A 22,058-nucleotide genomic window follows, 5' to 3' on the forward strand; every position below is an offset into this window, starting at 1 on the left:
ACCCCTTCCAAATGTTTGATTTTTCTGGCTACTCGTTTTTTTAAAATTATTTCTCATTTTTAAAAGCAAGTTATATTCGACATCTGTGTTTTTTATATACCGATATTACGTTTGTTCCATTCCACACATACCGAAGTAGGCATTGTGTCACCACCTATGCTGTGTACGTATAATACGTTTATCTGCTTTGTTCCATTACATTCAGTTTTTCGATTTTGACGACGGTTGTCAACGAGTTGTAGCAAGCACTTTTTAGTAAAGCGAAAGGAAATAATAATATTAAAAAATGGAAAGTGCGGGGAAACAAGATAATAACGCCACGCAACAGTTGCCGCAGCGACAGCAGCGGGGAAACCAGCAAGCCAACAAAAATCTCGGCAAGCATAATGCACAAAAACAAAATGATTCCGCTGATGGATGTCCGGCTGAAAAGAAGCAACGATTCGGTGGTCCAAATGCCCAGAATCAAAACCAGAACCAGAATCAAAATGGTGGTGTAACGGGCGGTGGTGGTGCAGTTGGTGGCCCCAATCAAAATAAGAATTTTGGAAACAACAAGGGTGGGTTCGCTGGAAACCGCAATCGCAACAACAATCGCGCTGGAAACCAAAACCGGACTTTTCCAGGCAACAACAATTCAAATGTAAGTTATCTAAATTCGATATAGTCGATTAGATTAACGCGGGAACTTAATTGTAGTATACAAATATTAGGTATTCTTCACATTTTTCGGGTAACTGACCACATACTTCTTTAATCAAACATATGCATGCATACAATTGCCGTTACTGATAATTGTTGCAAATATTTTTATGTACAAATGCCCAAGGAAGCATATATGTATGTACATATCGAATACTTATAAAATGAACACTTGTAGCCAAATGTGCAGGGGCATGTACATACATACCCGAGTATAAAATATGTACATATGTGTGAACGAGTAAATGTTCTTGACTTTTCTAAATGAAATTAATTAACATTATTTATTGGGCCAATATGTATTTGTACCCTTATGCCCTTATAAGTCATCAATATTTTCCCGCTTATTAAATAATGTTTCAAAAAATGTCTATTGAACTTTCACTAATTTTATAATTCCCAAGTACTTTTTTTGTAATATATGTTTAGAGAACAGTCCGCATAGAAATGCAAATTAGTTATTTGAAAAGGAAAACATTACGTTTTTATAGGAATTTAGTCACTGCCTACAATACATTCTGGTGAATTATAGTGCTCAGTGGAGCAATTAAATGGTTAGCTTATTGATTACATTGACGACGAATGGCTATAAGCATTATGAAAATGGGTTTGCAAAGTATCGCGTGCTTGAACTACATATACTAAAATTAAGCAAATTGCTAAGCTTAGTCAATAACCTGGCACTTATAGTACAAAATGTTTCGGATAATTGGTGCCAGATAGTTTTCATAACATCCAAGAGATGGTTTTTGAATTGCCTAGAAACTACAGATGTTTTGGAAAACCGCAACTAGATTCCAATGACTTGTATCCTTTTGCTGCTAGAAGAGACTTAACTCAAGTGTACTTTGCTGAGTAAATGTATCAAGGACAAACCCGTTTTCCAAACAACTAATATTGAGTATTTCACCCGCTCTGTATAAACTTTGAAGGGATGAAAAGAAGGAGTATCTCATTAGAACAAAGACCGTATTTAAATTCACTTCTGGTTGTCAATTTATATGGGGGAAGTTTAAGTGGGGGGCACGCCTGTAGAGCCGATTCAATCGATGTTATATCAGTTCAGTTTGTATTCAAATGGTGTAACTGGATTGAAATGACGGCACTGCAGATGCGGCTCACATATCAATTGCATATTGTACTTATTCAAATGTATAACACATATATAGCAAAAGCCCAATAACGAAACATCAAAGGCGGACGGTCCTAATGCACTTGCTAAGAACAATGAACCGGCAACTGCAGCTGCTGTCCAAAATCAAGCGAATCAGAACGCCAACAAGGGCCAAAATCAACGGCAAGGACAAAACCAAAATCAAAATCAAGTCCATGGCCAAGGAAATCAAGGAGGACCAGGAAATCAAGGAGGAGCAGGCAATCAAGGAGGCCAAGGAAATCAAGGAGGAGCCGGAAATCAGGGAAATGGTCAGGGATTCAGAGGTCGCAATGCTGGTAACCATCAAGGTGGCGGTTTCTCCGGAGGTCCGCAGAACCAGCAGCGTGACAACCGAAACCGTAGTGGTCCACGCCCTGGCGGAGGTGCAGGTGGCACGATGAACAGCACCAATATGGGTGGTGGTGGTGGCGGTGGAGGCGGTGGTCCGCGCGGCGGTGAAGACTTCTTCATTTCCCAGCGGTTGCGCAGCATTTCTGGCCCCACCTTTGAACTGGAACCGGTGGAAGTGCCCACGGAGACGAAGTTTTCTGGACGAAATCGTCTCTATGTGGGCAACCTGACCAATGACATCACCGACGATGAGCTGCGCGAGATGTTCAAGCCATACGGCGAGATTAGCGAGATCTTCTCGAACCTGGATAAGAACTTTACATTCCTAAAGGTCGACTATCATCCCAATGCCGAGAAGGCTAAACGCGCCCTCGACGGATCGATGCGAAAGGGTCGCCAGTTGCGTGTACGATTCGCACCGAATGCCACCATTTTGCGGGTGAGCAATCTCACGCCGTTCGTTTCCAACGAGCTGCTGTACAAGTCCTTCGAAATCTTTGGTCCCATCGAGAGGGCCAGCATCACCGTCGACGATCGTGGCAAGCATATGGGCGAGGGCATAGTTGAGTTTGCCAAGAAGTCATCGGCCAGCGCCTGCCTGCGGATGTGCAATGAGAAGTGCTTCTTCCTCACAGCTTCCCTTCGACCGTGTCTGGTCGATCCGATGGAGGTGAACGACGACACCGACGGACTGCCGGAGAAGGCGTTCAACAAAAAGATGCCCGACTTCAACCAGGAGCGCAGCATTGGTCCGCGCTTCGCCGATCCCAATTCGTTTGAGCACGAGTACGGTTCGCGCTGGAAGCAGCTGCACAATTTGTTCAAAACCAAGCAGGACGCACTCAAACGCGAACTGAAAATGGAGGAGGACAAGCTGGAGGCTCAGATGGAGTACGCACGCTATGAGCAAGAAACTGAACTGTTGCGTCAAGGTCAGTATATGTCACGATTTAGGCGGGTTTTCCAAATGCCCACACCATTTTAACAATTTCCATATTTGATGCCCGATAAATCGAAGTGTTAAAATGGTTTAGGGTAACATATTTAAATCGATCCTTTGCGCAAATCAAAAGGAATCCATTCCGCTTTGCGTGTTCCTCAAACAATTTCTTAAAACCTTATGCTATATTATGCATTCACAAAGTATTTGATTCACATTGAAGTGGTAATTTCTGTGCAAGGGCATTTCTCTTAAAAACAAGAAAATGAATAGCTTTTTTGCTATTCATTCTATCTGTATGACAATGATTTTTTTGGGATATGCTTTTCTTGATTTATCTTTGCTTTGGGAGCGGATCTTAAAGCGGTCGTTAAAGAATCCAAACACATTTCATTTATGCCAGTCCGTTTCGTACTTTTTCGATTCTGGACATATCACAGTATTCTGGGATAATGGAGCTTACTTATGGCCACCTAAAATAATTATTTGGGCGATCTAAAATCAATTTGTTTCCTACTAAGTACATACGCTTCCCTTGCAGAGCTGCGAAAACGCGAAGTTGACAACGAGCGCAAGAAATTGGAGTGGGAGATGCGCGAGAAGCAGGCCGAGGAGATGCGCAAGCGCGAGGAGGAGACCATGCGACGGCATCAGACCGAGATGCAGAGCCACATGAATCGCCAGGAGGAGGACATGCTCCGTCGGCAGCAGGAGACACTGTTCATGAAGGCGCAGCAGCTCAATTCGTTGCTGGATCAGCAGGAGGGATTTGGTGGCGGTGGCGGTAACAACTCCACTTTTGACAACTTCGCTGGCAATAGCAATTCGCCATTCGAGGTTTTTAGAGGTAAGCGATCGAATAGCCCATCTTCGATGGTCCCCCAATAATATGCTCGATTTTAGGCAATAACAATAACAATTCCACAATGATTGGAAACAATGCTGCCCCCAACACACAGGTATGTCCGCATCCTAAATACTATCCAACGAAATATTCAGTAACCAACAGATCTGTGGAGCTACAAGAGCTACTGTCTATGATACCCTTCACGAAACTATAACCCAATACATATACTTTTCTCAAAGTTAATATCAATTATTAACATACTCCTCTGGCAATTTATCAGATCAGGTCTATTTCGAAAAGTTACAACAGTTTTTTTTGGGGAGCATGAAGAGATTCTAACGAACTTAATTGATTAAATGGGGCGGAAAGCAAATTTATTCGATGTTAAACAAGAGGATTATCCTTTAAAAACGCTGAGGCTAAGCATTAACAATCATTTGGGATTTGCTTACCTCTCTGCTCTTTGGAACTCAATATGTACCGAGTGGCTAAAGCAAACTACTACTTTTTTTATTAGACAATGAAATTGATTGATTTTGTACTCAGTTCATCCAAATGGATCGATTCAATGTGATTATTTTGATTTGCTGACATCGCAAAGTCAAAAGAAGTCGCTACTCACCGCGAAATAATTTACCATCTTAATCTTAAATGCAAGTTTATCTTTCACGTTTGGAGATTGTCGGTAGTAGGCACTTCTCATTTCGAACTAGAGGTTCATAAAACCTCGGAACACATTTGTGTGTTATCTTCTACAAAGACGACCAAAACTTTGTGAGTAGCTAACTGTCGAAAACATTGAAAGTGTTTCGTAAGACAGCAGTCACAACATCCATCTGCTCGAAGCTGGTAGTTTAAACAATAAACCAGTAAACAATATGCCAATTACTTGAATAGAAAAAAGGGATTTTAATATTTTCTGGTAGCTGCTTTCATCAGCCAGGTCTGGGTGAAAAAATATAAATTATATAAAATCTGGAATGCATTTAAGACTTGCGATGAGTGTACTTTATTTTGCGTTACGATTAACATATTTAATCATAAAAACGAAGTCAATTCTTTGTGCAAACGAATCAGAAGTTGGGAATCGAGATTTGAATCGATATATTCGAGTTTGGGGCTATGTGGTTAGTTATTTAATATTCGGAGATTGGGTGTGGTGGGTGGCCACAGATACAAATTTAAACATAATTCAATTCACCTCTTTTTTGAACTGGGTTCCTCACGGCTAATGCAACACTCAATTGAACAATTGTATTTCCTTGCTTGAATAGGACTCCTTCGCTTTTGAATTTGGGGTTAACAATATGAACCAAGGCGGCAATCAACGTGGAAATAATGGCGGAGGAAATAATGTCCCATGGGGACGTCGACGTTTTTAGACACTGGATCGATCGAACAATATACAATACATATAAGGATGAGATTTGACGTACTCTCAAATATTTGATTGCGTTTCACATTTTAACTTGGCTCTCGCTTGTGCGCGCGATCAGAATGAACTTGCTTAAAAGGATCCCTCTTATCGCATGCACCCAAATATGTTTTAATTTATTATCGATCGTCTATCGATCCTAAATTTTAAGAGTAGGGACACGCAAAGGATGAACCTTACAGAATCTGAATCTGAATCCAAAAGTGAAAGTGCAATGCTGCAGCAAAAAGAAAAACGAAATCATTGCGTACATATACTTAATCATAACGATAATTTAAGATTATGTATGCGGCGAACTACATTCTCCAGTAATTTAATTCTTTTTTGTCCACCATTCAAATTAAATATATATAAAGATATATTCCTAATCGATTTATCTGAACATGAAAAACGCAATATTAATTCAAAAGAAAAGAAAAAGAAAGTTAAGAACACTTCGAGAATCTGGTGAGTATTCCGGATGAGCGCATGGACTTGATCTGGATCTTGGTCTGGATCTCTCATCTCATTCGATGTCCACTAATGGATCCTTCTGTTGTGCAGACTTATTCTACGCCTTCCCACTATTTTGTTAATGATTAACACATTAAATGATTAACAACTTTTTTTCTGGCAGTAGTCGTATTGCAACTCAATTTTTTTTTATTCATTCTAAATAAAGTTTTTATTTTCTTCATATGTTTTAGTATCTATTTCAAGTATTTATCGGAAGAATTCAATTAATTTCGGTAAAATTTTGTTTAATTTTTTTTTTTACATTTTGTCTCTTACCCCTTTTTTTGTAAAATATTCTGGCTATTTTGTATTGGAATTAAATATTTAACAGAACTGCATATCTTATCTAATATGGAATTTTTGGGAAATGATATTCGTTTTGGGGAAAATGCAAGGGAAAACCATTCAAACGCTTGTGTATTTGGATATACATTTCTCACCGATTTTGCATATTACTTCAAGTACTACATTATTTAGGCTAGATCTTGATAGTTTACGCCGTTTTCTTGCAATGAAACCGACAATCTCAGACTTCGACCAAAATTTGATGAATAATACTTTGTGTTAATATAGAGAAATCAAACAGTTGTTTGTGTTTTATACCCGTATACCTTTCATGTTGCATAAATATACATTTGGCATATACCTACAAAGCAACAAATTTAAATGTAGATGTAATCAATTGTCATGCTAATAATTTAATTATACTTATATAAATACATATATTAGTATGTTCAAAATACTAGTTTAATCAAACAAATATTGCACTTTGAAAGCAAACATCAAATATTTACATTTTGATCAGTTCTGGGTGTTGGCACAGAAAATTAATTTTAGTAAATTAATAAACAATTCGAAGTGTATAGCATATCTTTAATTTTTTCAATTTTGACGCAAATGAAAAATAAACGGAAGTTGACTTCCAAATGCGAACATAACCATGTTATACTGGGATGCAGATGTCAACTTATGATATTCGGGATTTATCTGTACTTATTATATTAATATTCTTATACCCTTACAGAAAGTATTTTTGTCACAAGTTGCAACGCATCAATGGAAAGAATTCTTAAACAGCAACTCACCGTAGCAAATTTAACTTTACTACAGTTTTTTTTTTGTTCGATTTTGTTAAATTTTTGAAGTTTGTCGAGTACCTCGAATAACAGATACCCTGTGTTCTGCTGTGCAAGCTGCTACAGTTTCCGGGCTGCATAGGCGTCCGGAATCTGCATGCTTAATCCCAATTTTAAGCTGGTACAGACATAGAAATATCGAAGTCCAACATACGGACAGACATACGGACAATCAGAAGGACATCAAATCAAATCATATAAATGCATATCAACTAATCTAGTATACCCTTCTACTCCGCGAGTAACAGGTGTATATGGACTTGCAAAGATAAAACTATCGGATGGGTTCTTTCTCTTGAAATTGGATTTATTTCTTTGCTTGGGCACAATATTTTTTACTTTTTGTGCAATTATGATGAAGACAGTGTAAAAGAGTTTGAAGCTCAAATCTAATATACAAATTTGTAAGGAAACATGTGGAAACATGAAATTTTCGCTTTCGTCAATTTGGAAATTCTGAATTTTAGTAATGTGATTTAATTAATTACCAAATTTTGCTCTCGCATCGTAATATTCATTTGGATAATCTATATATCAAGATATATATCTGCTGTAAATCATTTCGGAGGAACTAAGCAAAGAATTGGCACACAAAGCAATGTGTAATGCATATGGTTTTTTAGTGCAATCAATAGAATCGATTTTGGTAATTGGTTTTTTTGTGGTTTCTGGGCAAAGATGGGCGCGCGAAAAGTGGGCGGTGTGTTATGAAGAAGCAACGTCTTGCGATTTTCCATGAAAAATGCTCTCTGAGAAGGATGAATATTTCAATGCAATGCCATGGCGAATGGGAAAAGGTAATGCCTGCCCTTGTGAAATTTTAAATTTATTTTAACCCCCTTACAGCTAAAATAATTTAATTATTTTTATATTCAAGTTCTTTTACAGGTTTATTTATGTGAATGTACGAAGACTTGCATCGTATTGCATGTATATACAAATAACATTGGAATCTCTTTAGATGGAACATCGCTCTATTGCACTTAGTGTAATATTGTGAACTAAAATAATATTTCAACAACGAATTGAAACAAAGCTTTGTTGTTTGATATGTAGGGTATATTACCTTTTGGGTGTAAACTTCTTTTTTTTTGTCCTTCGGGAATACGTGATTGTTCTTCTCTTCTTTTTTTCAATCTTTCAAAACAGAATCTTATATATTTAATAAAAATCAGACTGGTTTCATGAAATTGCTATTGCTTCTGGCAAAACGGCATTAATGAATGTTTAATATATGTTTTAAAGGCAATATTGTGTGGAACTCCCAGTCAAGTTCATTATCATACGCGTAAATTATGCAAAATATTGCCATATCAGTGCGCGAAAGTGAAAAGTTATCTATGAGGTTTATAAATCTTATAATCTGAATCTTATAATTTGAAGTACAAATTGGTAGAGGCTATTCCAATTTTCTAAAAATGAGTTCTATGATTCAGTCCTGCTTCAACGATTTAAAACTACGAAACTGGATGGTTTTCGTCTCGAAAAGTAAATGGAATAATTAATCCATCGTAATGTATAATGAATGGTTCGACCATCAAAAGAGATTTATGTGGCCAAAATGGCATTTTAGTTGTTACTTTTTTTTAAATAATAAATGCTGGGTAGTCGGTTTTCTTCGTTTTGAATTTTGTTCAATATGGAATGACTGTATTCTAAAAGATCTCATCGATTTGGCGTAAACCCTTTATCAAATCAATAATAATAGTCTATAATCTATTTTATTTAGTCTGATAATATGCACTGCATATTAAGTTACAAATATACTTTGGTTATTTAGTGTAGTAATTCATTTCGTTCGACGATCAATCAAACATACGATAATCGCGTATGAGTATGATTATTTCTTTTTATGTATTCAATCGAAAATTGATCTTCTGTGTTAGATTCAAAAGGTTTCCTCAAAATTTTTGGCTAGACTTGCTTACATAGAAAATCTACAAATTTGTAGTGATAAATCTTTGCGTGTGGATTTTTGGGTTCGAACCGGCGATAATAAGCTCTTATTTCGATGAAACTCTTCAGCTTTGGCCGAAGATGAAATATTTTCAAGATCACAAAACGGCGTCTTTGCTCGCAAATGAAGTCCAAATCGACTGGCAGCAAAGCGCTAACGTTAATCAGGTAATCTAATCAATATGTTAAAATGAACCCCCAACACTTTTAAGCTATAAAGTGTTTCTTAAAGTAAAGTTACCATTGTTCGATCAACGTTGCTTGGTTAACTAAGATCCTGCAACGTGGGCTTGCTGTCCATTTTCCGTTTTTTTTTTTTTAATTTATTATGCAGCACTTCATTAACCACGCGCTGCATTATTAAAATACTCCCTACCAGAATTTTGAACTAATCCAGTTTGTGTTTGCAGGAGATCAAACGCCTTGACGGTCCCATAAGCGACATTACTTCAAACTTCAGCCCACCAGATTTGGATTCGGATATATATATTATAGTGGCATTCGTATTGGAAAAGTTCCCATCTCACGTGTTTTATACGAAAATTGTACAGAAATGTGGATGCTTTAAGAAACGCACACAGCTTAATGCTCGATCAAATATTATTAAAAAATGCATAAGCAACTTAAATTGGTTAATTGTTTTATGATTGATTCGGGGATATGGAACTGCGATGAGCTGAAATGAAAAGCTTGAAAGATTCAAAAAGTATTAAAACATATAAGCAGAAAACCCTTTCAAGTTAAAGAAGTTGTATCCAAATGTTCTAAACAAAGTTCTTTTGATCGTTATAATCATTCTAATAGCTTCGTTTTTTCGTATTATCTTAGTTAATTTGTTTGATCTAACTCGTGTCTTATTTAACGGTATCATTCAACAGCCGTTTATCTATGCTACCACCAATCTGGCAACACTGCAAAACCAATCTGAAAATATATTTTTACGCAACTGGCACTTAAATCTATAAATAGCAATCGAAAAGAAAGCTAATAATTTAATATAGCTGATAAAGCGGCAATTTATTTATTTATTTTGGAAACATTAATTTTTTCTATTTTTTTATGCCGAAACCCGCTCGATTTGATAAGTTTTTCGTATTTCCGGCAACATAAAATAAGTCACCGATAAGCCAAATTTAAATAAATAATTTAGATTTTAAATTACTTCCAAGGCTTTTTTTATTACAGTGCACTTCCAATTTGCGTCTGCTTAAGGTTTGTGTATTACTTCCCATTGGAAACAACCATAACCTGTCCTAACCGCTAATAATTGTTTAATGGTGAAGCAGATATTAAAAAGTAGCGCGTTGCCTTCGCATCTGTTTGTATTTGCGTGCGTGTGTGTGTAGCGATACCGGGGCTCAAGATGCATATGTATGTGCATACATTTGGGATTTGCTAAAATCTTTGGCTTAAATACATATGTACACACAAACAACCAAACATTTATGGGGGATTTTGTGCGACTGGATTCATTTGTTTTTCGGGTCACAAAAAAGCGGAAAATGGAAACGCTAATCTCGGCTAACCAATAACAACGAAAACCTTGCGCTACCGCTAAATGTTATCTCTTTTTTGAATGTCAGCGCTTAGAGAGCGTCTTCGCACGTATGTATGTACGGTACAAACATACGTATGGCTGGCTGGATGGATGGACAAGCTTCCAGCGGTTTGTGTGTATGTATGTACTTGGCTTGCACGAAAGTTTCAGTTTCCTATCGAAACACGTCTTAAATGTGTATTTATCATCGGCTGTGGTACGAAATGCACGTCGATGTATGCGTGCGTACGTAATAGTTGATATTTCTCTTTTTTTTATTGTTACAGCACGGTTGCGTGTTATGTTTTGCATTTTGTTTTGAAAGCTCCGAAAGCTGTGCTTTATGTAAAAACATACATACACTTGCCAATGTACGAATGTTTGATTGCACGATTGTATGTACGTACGTTTGTATGTTCGTTTGTACGTTAATACTTGGCGTGTGTTTGTGTATGCGGTTAGCACAAATCCAGCGAGAAAGAAACAACCAACGTTGGCTATATGTATTAACTTCAAAATAAAGTTCAGTTTAAGCTGGAGCGCAGTCGAGGTTGCGTCGCTTGTTCGTTCGGTCGGCTTTTTGGTTTTCGGCTTTCGGCTAGTTCCTATATTGTATGTACGCATGGTAAGCATGCGTTCTCTTTCGCTTTTCAAGTCTCAGTTTCAGTTTTCAGTCTGTTCGATTGCGTTTGCATAGCATTGCATTGATTTAACAATAGCTAAATAAAGCTTAAAGAGTGTATCTGTGATTTATTTCTAAATGTGACCGCTTTGAGCCAATTTGTGCATAAATATGTATGTACATATAATGCTTTGGATTACATGAATCGCTATTGCCATTTCTGATGCACAATGATGTATGTATGTACGCAAAGAGCATACGAATGCATGGCTTGCATTACGTGATTTCATACATCTGTGGGTGTATGTATGTATGCACCATCGAAATGGCAACTCTTACGCATAAAAATTGCAAATGTGTAAAGCCCCACGGACTCACACAGCCACATAAACATTATCGGACGCAAATGTATACATACAAAAATAAGTTGGCTTGGTGGCTTAATTGTTGTTGTTGTTTTTTTGTTGATAGTGTGCACACAGTGCGAAATTAGTGTGATTAAGTGTGGAGATGTGTGATTTAATAAGCATGTGGGAAATACAGCGAGAGTGACTGAGATGGAAAATGGGAGATGTACAAGCTGAACTTGCCCAGAAACATATACATATACACACGTACATATGCATACGTTGGTAGGATTATGCTCGGCAAAGTGTATTATAAAGTATTTCCTTACAAGCAAACACAGCCATATATGTATGTTTTTTTAAACGAATGGCACAGTAAAACAGAGACCGGAATAGATTTTGTATGTACATATGATACTGTTGATATGATACCATAGCCATAATTTAATAGCATTTTCATGTAGCATATGCGTCAGCTCAATGAAGCTGGGTTCGGAAAAATCGAATTTTTGAAATTTAAAAGCTGGAATCGTTTGCCCATTTTTTGCCCATGTTTGCCCACCAATTAGTTTTTTTTGCCCACGTCCAGTTTTTGAGATATGAATTTTCGAACAAGTTCGAAAATTTTCGAAGATCAAAAATTTCACTTTTTTCAAAATTTTTTTTTTTTAATCGCAATAACTTCGTTTGCCCACGTTTGCCCACCCTTTAGAATTTTGAAATTTTCGAAAATTTTCGAAGATCAAAAATTTCACTTTTTTCAATTTTTTTTTTTTAAATCGCAATAACATCGTTTGCCCACGTTTGCCCTCCCTTTAGAATTTTGAAAAAATTTATACTTTAGAAAATATAAGACATTCAAGTTTACCTCGGTCTACTTTGCCCACCCTTCGAAATTATTTTTTTTCGTTTGCCCACTCTTAAAAATAAAAAATTTCGATTGCCCACCTCTTAAAACTAAATAATTTCGTTTGCCCATCCTTTAAAATTAGTTTATTTCGTTTGCCCACCCTTTAAAATTAGTTTTTTTCGTTTGCCCACCCTTCGAAATTAGTTTTTTTCGTTTGCCCACTCTTAAAAATAAAAAATTTCGATTGCCCACCTCTTAAAACTAAATAATTTCGTTTGCCCATCCTTTAAAATTAGTTTATTTCGTTTGCCCACCCTTTAAAATTAGTTTTTTTCGTTTGCCCACCCTTCGAAATTAGTTTTTTTCGTTTGCCCACTCTTAAAAATAAAAAATTTCGATTGCCCACCTCTTAAAACTAAATAATTTCGTTTGTCCATCCTTTAAAATTAAATTTTAACGTTTGCCCACCCTTCAAAATTTGTTTATAAAGTTTGCCCATCGTTTACACTTAGTTTTTTCATTAGCCCACCTCTTTAAAATATATATTTTCAGTTGTGGCGCCAATTTACATATAGTATGTATTTAGGATCGGCGGACAGAAGCACTAATATTATTTGATTATGATGAACACATATATGTATGTATGTACATAAATATATATGTATATATACAAAAAACTATATATACATATGTATGTTCATCAACACTTGCATGAAATTTATTAATGATTAAGAAAATTTGATAATTGATCCGCTGATCCTAAAATACATATGTAAATTGGCGCAACAACTTACAGTTATTACATACATCTGTACAAATTTGTTTTTATAGATGGAAAATCGAAAAAACCATTTTTAAGGGGTGGGCAAACGTTTTTAACTGAAAATATATATTTTAAAGAGGTGGGCTAATGAAAAAACTAAGTGTAAACGATGGGCAAACTTTATAAACAAATTTTGAAGGGTGGGCAAACGTTAAAATTTAATTTTAAAGGATGGACAAACGAAATTATTTAGTTTTAAGAGGTGGGCAATCGAAATTTTTTATTTTTAAGAGTGGGCAAACGAAAAAAACTAATTTCGAAGGGTGGGCAAACGAAAAAAACTAATTTTAAAGGGTGGGCAAACGAAATAAACTAATTTTAAAGGATGGGCAAACGAAATTATTTAGTTTTAAGAGGTGGGCAATCGAAATTTTTTATTTTTAAGAGTGGGCAAACGAAAAAAACTAATTTCGAAGGGTGGGCAAACGAAAAAAACTAATTTTAAAGGGTGGGCAAACGAAATAAACTAATTTTAAAGGATGGGCAAACGAAATTATTTAGTTTTAAGAGGTGGGCAATCGAAATTTTTTATTTTAAGAGTGGGCAAACGAAAAAAAATAATTTCGAAGGGTGGGCAAAGTAGACCGAGGTAAACTTGAATGTCTTATATTTTCTAAAGTATAAATTTTTTCAAAATTCTAAAGGGAGGGCAAACGTGGGCAAACGATGTTATTGCGATTTAAAAAAAAAAAATTGAAAAAAGTGAAATTTTTGATCTTCGAAAATTTTCGAAAATTTCAAAATTCTAAAGGGTGGGCAAACGTGGGCAAACGAAGTTATTGCGATTAAAAAAAAAAAATTTTGAAAAAAGTGAAATTTTTGATCTTCGAAAATTTTCGAACTTGTTCGAAAATTCATATCTCAAAAACTGGACGTGGGCAAAAAAAACTAATTGGTGGGCAAACATGGGCAAAAAATGGGCAAACGATTCCAGCTTTTAAATTTCAAAAATTCGATTTTTCCGAACCCAGCTTCATTGAGCTATATGCGTCTAGCTATGCAATATCGGGCATGCATAACTGCATATCCTATGTACATATGTATATCGAAATATGGGATAAACATATCACTTGACTAACACATATGCATACATACATACATATACATGTACTCATAAAAATTTAAAGAAGCGTGCACAAATTTAAACATTGATAATATAAATTTACACGCAGCGCCGTGTGCATACATACATACATATATTATTTTCTAATTGGAAACGCGTTGGCAATGCCTAATTGGTTTGATTATAAAATTAAATTTCTTCATTTGGTCGCAGGTGTACGGTAACTCTCTGTTTTTTAATAGGGTTTTCATATAAACAAGCGGGGTTCGATGGAGTGATATCCCCGGTTTCCCGTTATCTATTTATAACTTTTTTTTTTGCTTTCAATTGCTGTTGAGCTTAGTATAATGCTATTTCAATAAAGAATAATGTTAATTCAATTTAAAAGCTCGGGTTCCGTAGTGGTGAATATGTTAATTAGAAACATGATTAGAATGGGCTATTGCATAATTCCCCTATTGCAGACCCACTGCATCTTACACTTCGGGGGACTTTCCGACCGAAAACAATAGAATCAAATGACATGTGCATAGATACGTACATATCTATGTACAGAGATATGTGTATATGGCTTACTCATTGTTAACACTTACCTGTAGTTCCCCCCAGGTGATTCTGTTGTGTCATCCGACGAACAATGGATCATCGCAAATAGGTACTTCATTAATAAGTAAGCACAAACCGTTTCGGCCATAAATATCTGTGATATATGAATCATTTTGGCATCTCTGGTTATAAAAAGCCCACGTTTAACCGGTCCAAGGTTTTTATTTGGGTCTCTCGCACAACACAAATTCAATCTACAATTGAAGTGCTTTTTCGTGTTCTCTTGCAGATACTAGATCGTGAGATACGAGATCAAAAAAATAGATTCATGAGTACGACAACAGGAAAGGGAAACGTCACAAAAGGACTCTTCGGGAGAATCAAACTACCTTAATACAATTAGCTAAACTTAGTTAAATATGTCAAATACGACGAGGTCCAGCCGAGTTACCATCGGTAGAATTGGAACCACGCCACAGATCACAGATCCATGGTCGTCCGGCTTGGAGAAGCAGCGACCTTCCCGCTGTGGAGGCCCCAAATCTCTCGCAGAGCCAACGTACCGAAAGATCGGACGGCGAAAGATGATGCTCCATATGCGAGTCCATGACCCTGGAACGACTGCAACACAAAGAGCAAATGAAACGGCAACGGCAAAACTCAATAGAATCTATTTATGTACATTTAACCGAATGGCACAGAGCTGTATATATTTTGTATTATTTTTAGTAATCCTAAGCCCAAATACTAGTTGTGCTCTACGGAGTAGTGCGGGTGAGACTCAGAATTATGCCGGAATACTCAGCAACGATAGTGCGTCGACCACATATGATGTGTCGTCCCTGCACAGCAGTAGAAGAACAAATCCCCCAACATCATCATCCAATGCCAATGATGATGTTGATTATCGTAATGATAGAGAGCTCCACAAGGTCGACCTGGTTGGCCTGGGAGGTGAAAGAGCGGGTCAAGCTGAGACCATTAGCTTCGGCAAATACGATTATAACTATGAAAATACTCACACAAATGCCAGTGCGAAAGATGAAATTGTTGACCAGCTTGAACGGCAGTCAAATAGCCTCGACTTCGACGGGGTCGATATGTTTGGCGCCTTCAGCATTCCGGAGGAGGCGATATACACAAATGAGTTCGCCGTGAACATTCCAGCTGGCAAGCAAATGGCAGACGTTATAGCTACCAAACATGGATTTATCAATAGAGGACAGGTGAGAATGTTTGTCCAACGCTGCCATGGAATTGGTGCTCACACAATTTACTTAATTTTTCATAGATTGGATCGCTGGACAACTACTATCTGTTTCAGCATCACCATGTATCGAAGCGTTCGCTGCGCTCCAGTCGCAAACATCAGGGCGCCCTTAAATCAGAGAACGAGGTGTGTACTCTTTAAAAAGTATCCAGTGGGAGCAGAGATTTCAATCGTGATTGCCTTGCAGGTGAAATGGATGCAGCAACAGCACGAGAAGGTGCGCCGAAAGAGGGACGGCCCGTACCAGGACTTACCCACCTACAGTCCGTATAATCTTTTACGCCAACACGGCGGCTACGTTGTCGATCCGAATCCGCATCTTTCATTCTCCCCAGAGTCGATTTCGTTAGCCTCGCACTCGCAGCGCATGGAGTATCGGGATGTCAGCTCGCATTTCATCTTTCCGGATCCGTTGTTTAAGGAACAGTGGTATCTGGTGAGTAAAGTATGTAATCATCACTCATTTAAATGCATGCTTCATGAATCCATATATATTTTATAGTCCATAGTCCATTAGCTCGATTGTCCATCCCATCAGCGTAGTTTCCTTTGAGACGTTCAATCGATTGCTACTAACCGTGTTTAGTGTTGATTTTGTTGATTTCGAAATATTTTCTTTTCTTTTAACATGCTCAATTTGTAAATGTTTGGATTTCTTTGTTGAATGATTGCCTATTTTTGCTTATCTCTTCGTTTGATAATCAATTTGTAAATTCCCACAAAAATCGCTTTGTAGAATGGCGGCGCCAAGGATGGCTTGGATATGAATGTGGGTCCCGCCTGGCAAAAGGGCTACACCGGCAAGGGCGTGGTCGTGTCCATTCTGGACGATGGCATTCAGACAAACCATCCCGATTTGGCCCAAAACTATGTAAGTATGCCAACAAAAAAATCCAATGATCAATTGTTCAAAATACTATTTAAACGCAGGATCCCGAGGCCTCTTTTGATATTAATGGCAACGATTCGGATCCAACGCCCCAGGACAATGGTGACAACAAGCACGGAACCAGATGTGCCGGCGAAGTGGCCGCGGTGGCTTTCAACAATTATTGCGGAGTGGGAGTGGCCTACAATGCCAGCATTGGTGGTAAGTGATCATGGTTGTTATGTATTGACTGCAAACCATCTAAGCTGTTTGCTATCAGGAGTACGAATGCTGGACGGAAAGGTCAACGATGTGGTTGAGGCCCAGGCATTAAGTCTTAATCCGTCGCACATCGATATATACAGCGCTTCCTGGGGGCCGGAGGATGATGGCTCCACTGTCGATGGTCCTGGTCCGTTGGCCCGCCGAGCCTTCATCTACGGAGTGACCAGCGGTCGACAGGGCAAGGGCTCGATTTTCGTTTGGGCCTCTGGCAACGGTGGACGCTACACTGACTCCTGCAACTGCGATGGCTACACCAATTCGATCTTCACCCTTTCCATTTCGAGTGCCACTCAAGCCGGGTAAGTTGACAGGATGTAGGCTTGGATTCAGATTCAGTAATGTTGTTGCAGCTTCAAGCCCTGGTACCTGGAGGAGTGCTCCTCCACGCTGGCTACCACCTACAGCTCCGGAACGCCGGGACATGACAAGAGCGTCGCCACCGTCGACATGGACGGCAGCCTGAGACCCGATCATATCTGTACGGTGGAACATACGGGCACCTCGGCATCGGCACCACTAGCAGCCGGCATTTGCGCCCTGGCGCTAGAGGCCAATCCGGAATTGACTTGGCGCGACATGCAATACTTAGTGGTGTACACATCAAGGCCGGCGCCACTGGAGAAGGAGAACGGATGGACGCTGAACGGTGTGAAGCGAAAGTACAGCCACAAGTTTGGATACGGTTTAATGGATGCTGGAGCAATGGTGTCGCTGGCGGAGCAGTGGACATCGGTGCCGCCGCAGCACATCTGCAAGTCGCGGGAAAATAATGAGGATCGCAAGATAGATGGTGCATACGGCAACACTTTGGCCACGCATATGGATGTCAATGGGTGTGCGGGCACGATCAATGAAGTGCGATACCTAGAGCATGTCCAATGTCGCATTACCCTGCGGTTTTTCCCGCGAGGAAATCTGCGTATACTGCTCACCTCGCCGATGGGCACCACCAGTACCCTGTTGTTTGAGAGGCCGCGCGACATCGTCAAGTCCAACTTCGATGACTGGCCCTTCCTGAGCGTTCACTTTTGGGGCGAGAAGGCGGAGGGTCGCTGGACCCTGCAGGTGATCAACGGCGGACGCCGGCGCGTCAATCAGCCGGGCATCCTGTCCAAGTGGCAGCTGATATTCTATGGCACTTCCACTCAGCCCATGCGGCTCAAGTCCGAGCTGCTGAACAGCAGTCCCCAGCTGCGCAGCCCTAGCAGCTCCAATCCGTTCCTCTTCCCATCGGCCTCGAACATTGGCCAGCCTGCCAACGAGGGTGGAAACTTCAATACGGATAGCTTTGCCAGTTACCTCAACTATCAGAACATCTTTAGTAGCGCTGGCTCCGATCCGGAACCGGCAACAGCTACACTCGACGGTCAGAATGTGACCGCAGCGATTGCTGGCGGCTCGTCCGCTGAATCCCTTGGATTTACCGCCTCTGCTGCTCAACTGGTAGCGGCGCCCGAAACGAGGGACGGCGATAAGAAGATCCTGCACTCCTGCGATGCCGAGTGCGACTCCTCCGGCTGCTATGGCCGTGGACCCACACAGTGCGTTGCCTGCAGTCACTACCGCTTGGACAAGTAAGTGGTACCAACGTGCATTTGTGGAGCTCGGGTGCTAAGTGCTAATGATTTTCTGTTTACAGTACTTGTGTAAGTCGCTGCCCACCGCGTTCCTTTCCCAACCAGGTTGGAATCTGCTGGCCCTGTCACGACACCTGCGAAACGTGCGCCGGTGCCGGACCCGACAGCTGCCTCACATGTGCTCCGGCCCACCTGCACGTCATCGATCTCGCCGTCTGCCTGCAATTCTGCCCGGACGGATATTTTGAAAGTAATAATCATCTGGCTTTGTTCTTCAAACATTTGCTGTTGTTAAACAATAATTTCTTTGTACAGACAGCAGGAATAGAACGTGCGTTCCCTGCGAGCCCAACTGTGCCTCATGCCAGGACCATCCCGAGTACTGCACTAGCTGTGATCACCATTTGGTCATGCATGAGCACAAATGCTACTCGGCCTGTCCCTTGGATACGTACGAAACGGAGGATAACAAGTGAGTAAACATATATTTGGTTAGCGCAATAAGAGCTTAATTTGTTAATCACATCGCGTTCAATAGATGTGCCTTCTGCCACTCGACTTGCGCCACCTGCAATGGCCCCACGGATCAGGACTGCATCACGTGCCGCTCGAGTCGATATGCCTGGCAAAACAAATGCCTTATTAGCTGTCCGGACGGATTCTATGCCGACAAAAAACGTCTGGAGTGCATGCCCTGCCAGGAGGGATGTAAGACCTGCACCAGCAACGGAGTTTGCTCCGAGTGCCTTCCAAACTGGACGCTGAACAAGCGGGACAAGTGCATCGTGAGCGGCAGCGAAGGCTGCAGTGAATGTAAGCTTATCCAAACGCATCCAGTTTATATCTATATTAGTTAGGAAAGGGTATTCTCTTTGCCTTTCCCACTGAAGAAAAACTTAATTTTAATGGAGGAAAAATATGAGATTGAATCTTAGTTGCTACCCTTTTTCTTTAAATTGCTTGATTTAATGTATAATTTGCTGAATTGCTCTTCATTCTGCAGCTGAGTTCTTCAGCCAGGATGAGGGACAGTGCCGCCCGTGCCACGCATCCTGCGGCAGCTGCAACGGACCAGCGGATACCAGCTGCACGTCCTGCCCGCCGAATCGCCTGCTGGAACAGAGTCGCTGTGTTAGCGGCTGTCGCGAGGGCTTCTTCATGGAAGCGGGCTCCCTATGCTCACCATGTCTGCACACGTGCAGCCAGTGCGTCTCGCGGACGAACTGCAGCAACTGCTCCAAGGGTCTGGAGCTGCAGAATGGCGAATGTCGCACCACCTGTGCCGATGGGTAAGCTGTTAAGATTGAAGTACCACCAGTGTCCCAGAGCCGCAACTCTCAATGTGTGCCGTGTATCATTATAGCTACTACAGCGATCGTGGCATTTGCGCCAAGTGCTATCTCAGCTGTCACACCTGCAGCGGACCGAGGCGCAACCAGTGCGTCCAGTGCCCGGCTGGATGGCAACTGGCCGCCGGCGAATGCCATCCCGAGTGCCCCGAGGGCTTCTACAAATCGGACTTTGGATGCCAGAAGTGTCACCATTACTGCAAGACGTGCAATGGTATGTTGTATTCTCATCTAGCTGTCAATTTTCTAGCATAATGTATTTCCCCAACGTTTTCCTTTCCCAGATGCTGGACCATTGGCCTGCACGTCGTGTCCGCCGCACTCGATGCTCGATGGCGGTCTGTGCATGGAGTGCCTGAGCTCACAATATTACGATACGACGTCGGCCACATGCAAAACGTGCCACGATTCGTGCCGCTCCTGCTTCGGACCCGGCCAGTTCTCGTGCAAGGGCTGTGTGCCGCCGCTCCACCTGGACCAGCTGAACAGCCAGTGTGTGTGCTGTTGTCAGAATCAAACGTTGGCCGAAAAGACTTCGTCAGCGGCGTGCTGCAATTGCGATGGCGAAACCGGTAGGCAAACAGTTTATATACGAGCTGCGGGATCTAATATAATTGAAATGGCAACTGATTTCAGGCGAATGCAAGGCTGCCTCGACGGGCGGCAAGCGGCGCACGGTTGTGGGCAGTAGTAGTGCGTACAAAAGCAGCGAATCCAAGCACGGATCCTTCGAGAACGACGGCAATGCCAGGGAGTTCGTCCTGCGACTGGACTCTCCGCTGACGGCAATCACAGCCATAGCTGTGGCCATATGCCTGCTGATCATAACAATATTCTCCATCATCTTTGCCGTTTTACAGGTGAGAAACTGGCCTAAAGGTAATTGAATATAGTTTCAAGTTCAAGTTTCGTACTCTTTGTGCAGCGCAATAGCAACCATGTATCCAGGAATTCAGTGCGATATAGGAAAATAGCGAACACGTCGTCGTGCAGGCGAAAGAACTTGTCCGCCAAGCCCACCAGCGATGCAAGATTCATTTTCAACATTGGCGAGGACGACGATACAGATGGTGATAATTCCGATGACGAGTTGGACGGCAACGTGGGCACAGATATAAACAACAGAATCGTCTACGACCGCAAGGGCAATGATCATGGACACGAATTTTACATTGAGAGTACAAATGATATTGATGCGATCGAGTTTCACTGCAATGGAGCCGGAGCCGGAGCCCAGAAAGCAGAGACCCAACCACAAAGGTGCAATGCGAACGGAGATAATGATGATGATATGCTTCATTACGATAGGCATCATCCGTCATCAAGCACAAGCCGTACAAACATCCGTAGCTGATTGATTGAACAATGGACGACGCGACAGCGAACGTAATTGTACCAACCAACCAACCAACCAACCATCAAGAACTTTGATCTTGGCTTTCTTGCTCTGGACTAGTAAATTGTAACCTTGCTTTGAAGGAATATAGCGAATCGAAATATTTAACATCTGAAAATGATAAAAATTTATATGTGATTGTGAATTGTTTTTATATATATATTTGTAAATTTAATGTTTGTATTAAATTTTTATGAAAAATGTTATGTCAAGTTGAATGATGACAGTGTCCTTTTTTATTGTTCCCAGCCATTATCCATTATCTTTTCTATTAAAATAGGGAAGATGAAAATGGTTAAAAAGAGAAAAAAACCAAAATAAATTTTGATCGATTTATTGGCAAACATCGGAGAACAAGAGAAAAATATCGCTTTCGATACAACAAAATTAGTCTTAGGATTTATTGTTTTTAGTTTAATAAATTTTTTAATAAATGTAAACAATTTTTAAGTATCCGAATCCATTCTTCTTTCGTTATTTATCGTTGTAATTTTTCAAGCATTTCTG

General features: G+C 40.1%; 2 protein-coding genes across 7 annotated transcripts; both read left to right on the plus strand.

Annotated features, from left to right (window-relative positions):
- The first annotated feature begins 196 nt into the window (after positions 1–196).
- Positions 197–9,680, plus strand: LOC6617926 (protein no-on-transient A). Of its 2 annotated transcripts, none has more exons than XM_032726144.1 (5): positions 197–643; positions 1,872–3,141; positions 3,691–3,996; positions 4,053–4,108; positions 9,429–9,680. In XM_032726144.1, exons 1-5 carry the CDS (start codon positions 287–289, stop codon positions 9,663–9,665), a joined length of 2,226 nt encoding a protein of 741 aa, XP_032582035.1. In that variant the 5' UTR covers positions 197–286; the 3' UTR covers positions 9,666–9,680. The 2 variants fall into 2 exon arrangements, with proteins under 2 accessions (XP_032582035.1, XP_032582036.1); XM_032726145.1 differs by lacking the exon at positions 9,429–9,680 and adding an exon at positions 5,271–6,859 and having other exon boundaries at positions 198–643.
- Positions 9,681–11,082: 1,402 nt separating this feature from the next.
- LOC6617929 (furin-like protease 2) lies at positions 11,083–21,766 on the plus strand. Of its 5 annotated transcripts, none has more exons than XM_032726143.1 (17): positions 11,083–11,180; positions 15,096–16,032; positions 16,098–16,202; positions 16,264–16,339; positions 16,412–16,512; positions 16,813–16,947; positions 17,007–17,166; positions 17,225–17,528; positions 17,580–18,803; positions 18,869–19,056; positions 19,122–19,278; positions 19,345–19,619; positions 19,810–20,095; positions 20,170–20,369; positions 20,440–20,727; positions 20,792–21,015; positions 21,081–21,766. In XM_032726143.1, the coding sequence occupies exons 2-17, from the start codon at positions 15,226–15,228 to the stop codon at positions 21,507–21,509; spliced, it is 4,959 nt and encodes a 1,652-aa protein (XP_032582034.1). In that variant the 5' UTR covers positions 11,083–11,180; positions 15,096–15,225; the 3' UTR covers positions 21,510–21,766. The 5 variants fall into 5 exon arrangements, with proteins under 5 accessions (XP_032582034.1, XP_002042237.2, XP_032582032.1 ...); XM_032726142.1 differs by having other exon boundaries at positions 11,084–11,180; positions 16,412–16,521; XM_002042201.2 differs by having other exon boundaries at positions 16,264–16,521.
- Positions 21,767–22,058: the final 292 nt, after the last annotated feature.

Source organism: Drosophila sechellia, chromosome X (genome assembly GCF_004382195.2).
Source record: "Drosophila sechellia strain sech25 chromosome X, ASM438219v1, whole genome shotgun sequence".
Taxonomy (NCBI): Eukaryota; Metazoa; Arthropoda; class Insecta; order Diptera; family Drosophilidae; genus Drosophila; species Drosophila sechellia.

Coding starts and splice junctions, on each gene's coding strand:
- LOC6617926 (XM_032726144.1), top strand. CDS start 287: ATGGAAAGTGCGGGGAAACAAGATAATAACGCCACGCAACAGTTGCCG. Junction 644..1,871: donor CAGGCAACAACAATTCAAAT/GTAAGTTATCTA, acceptor ACACATATATAG/CAAAAGCCCAATAACGAAAC. Junction 3,142..3,690: donor AACTGAACTGTTGCGTCAAG/GTCAGTATATGT, acceptor CTTCCCTTGCAG/AGCTGCGAAAACGCGAAGTT.
- LOC6617929 (XM_002042201.2), top strand. CDS start 15,226: ATGTCAAATACGACGAGGTCCAGCCGAGTTACCATCGGTAGAATTGGA. Junction 16,522..16,812: donor AGTGGTATCTGGTGAGTAAA/GTATGTAATCAT, acceptor ATCGCTTTGTAG/AATGGCGGCGCCAAGGATGG. Junction 16,948..17,006: donor CCGATTTGGCCCAAAACTAT/GTAAGTATGCCA, acceptor ATTTAAACGCAG/GATCCCGAGGCCTCTTTTGA.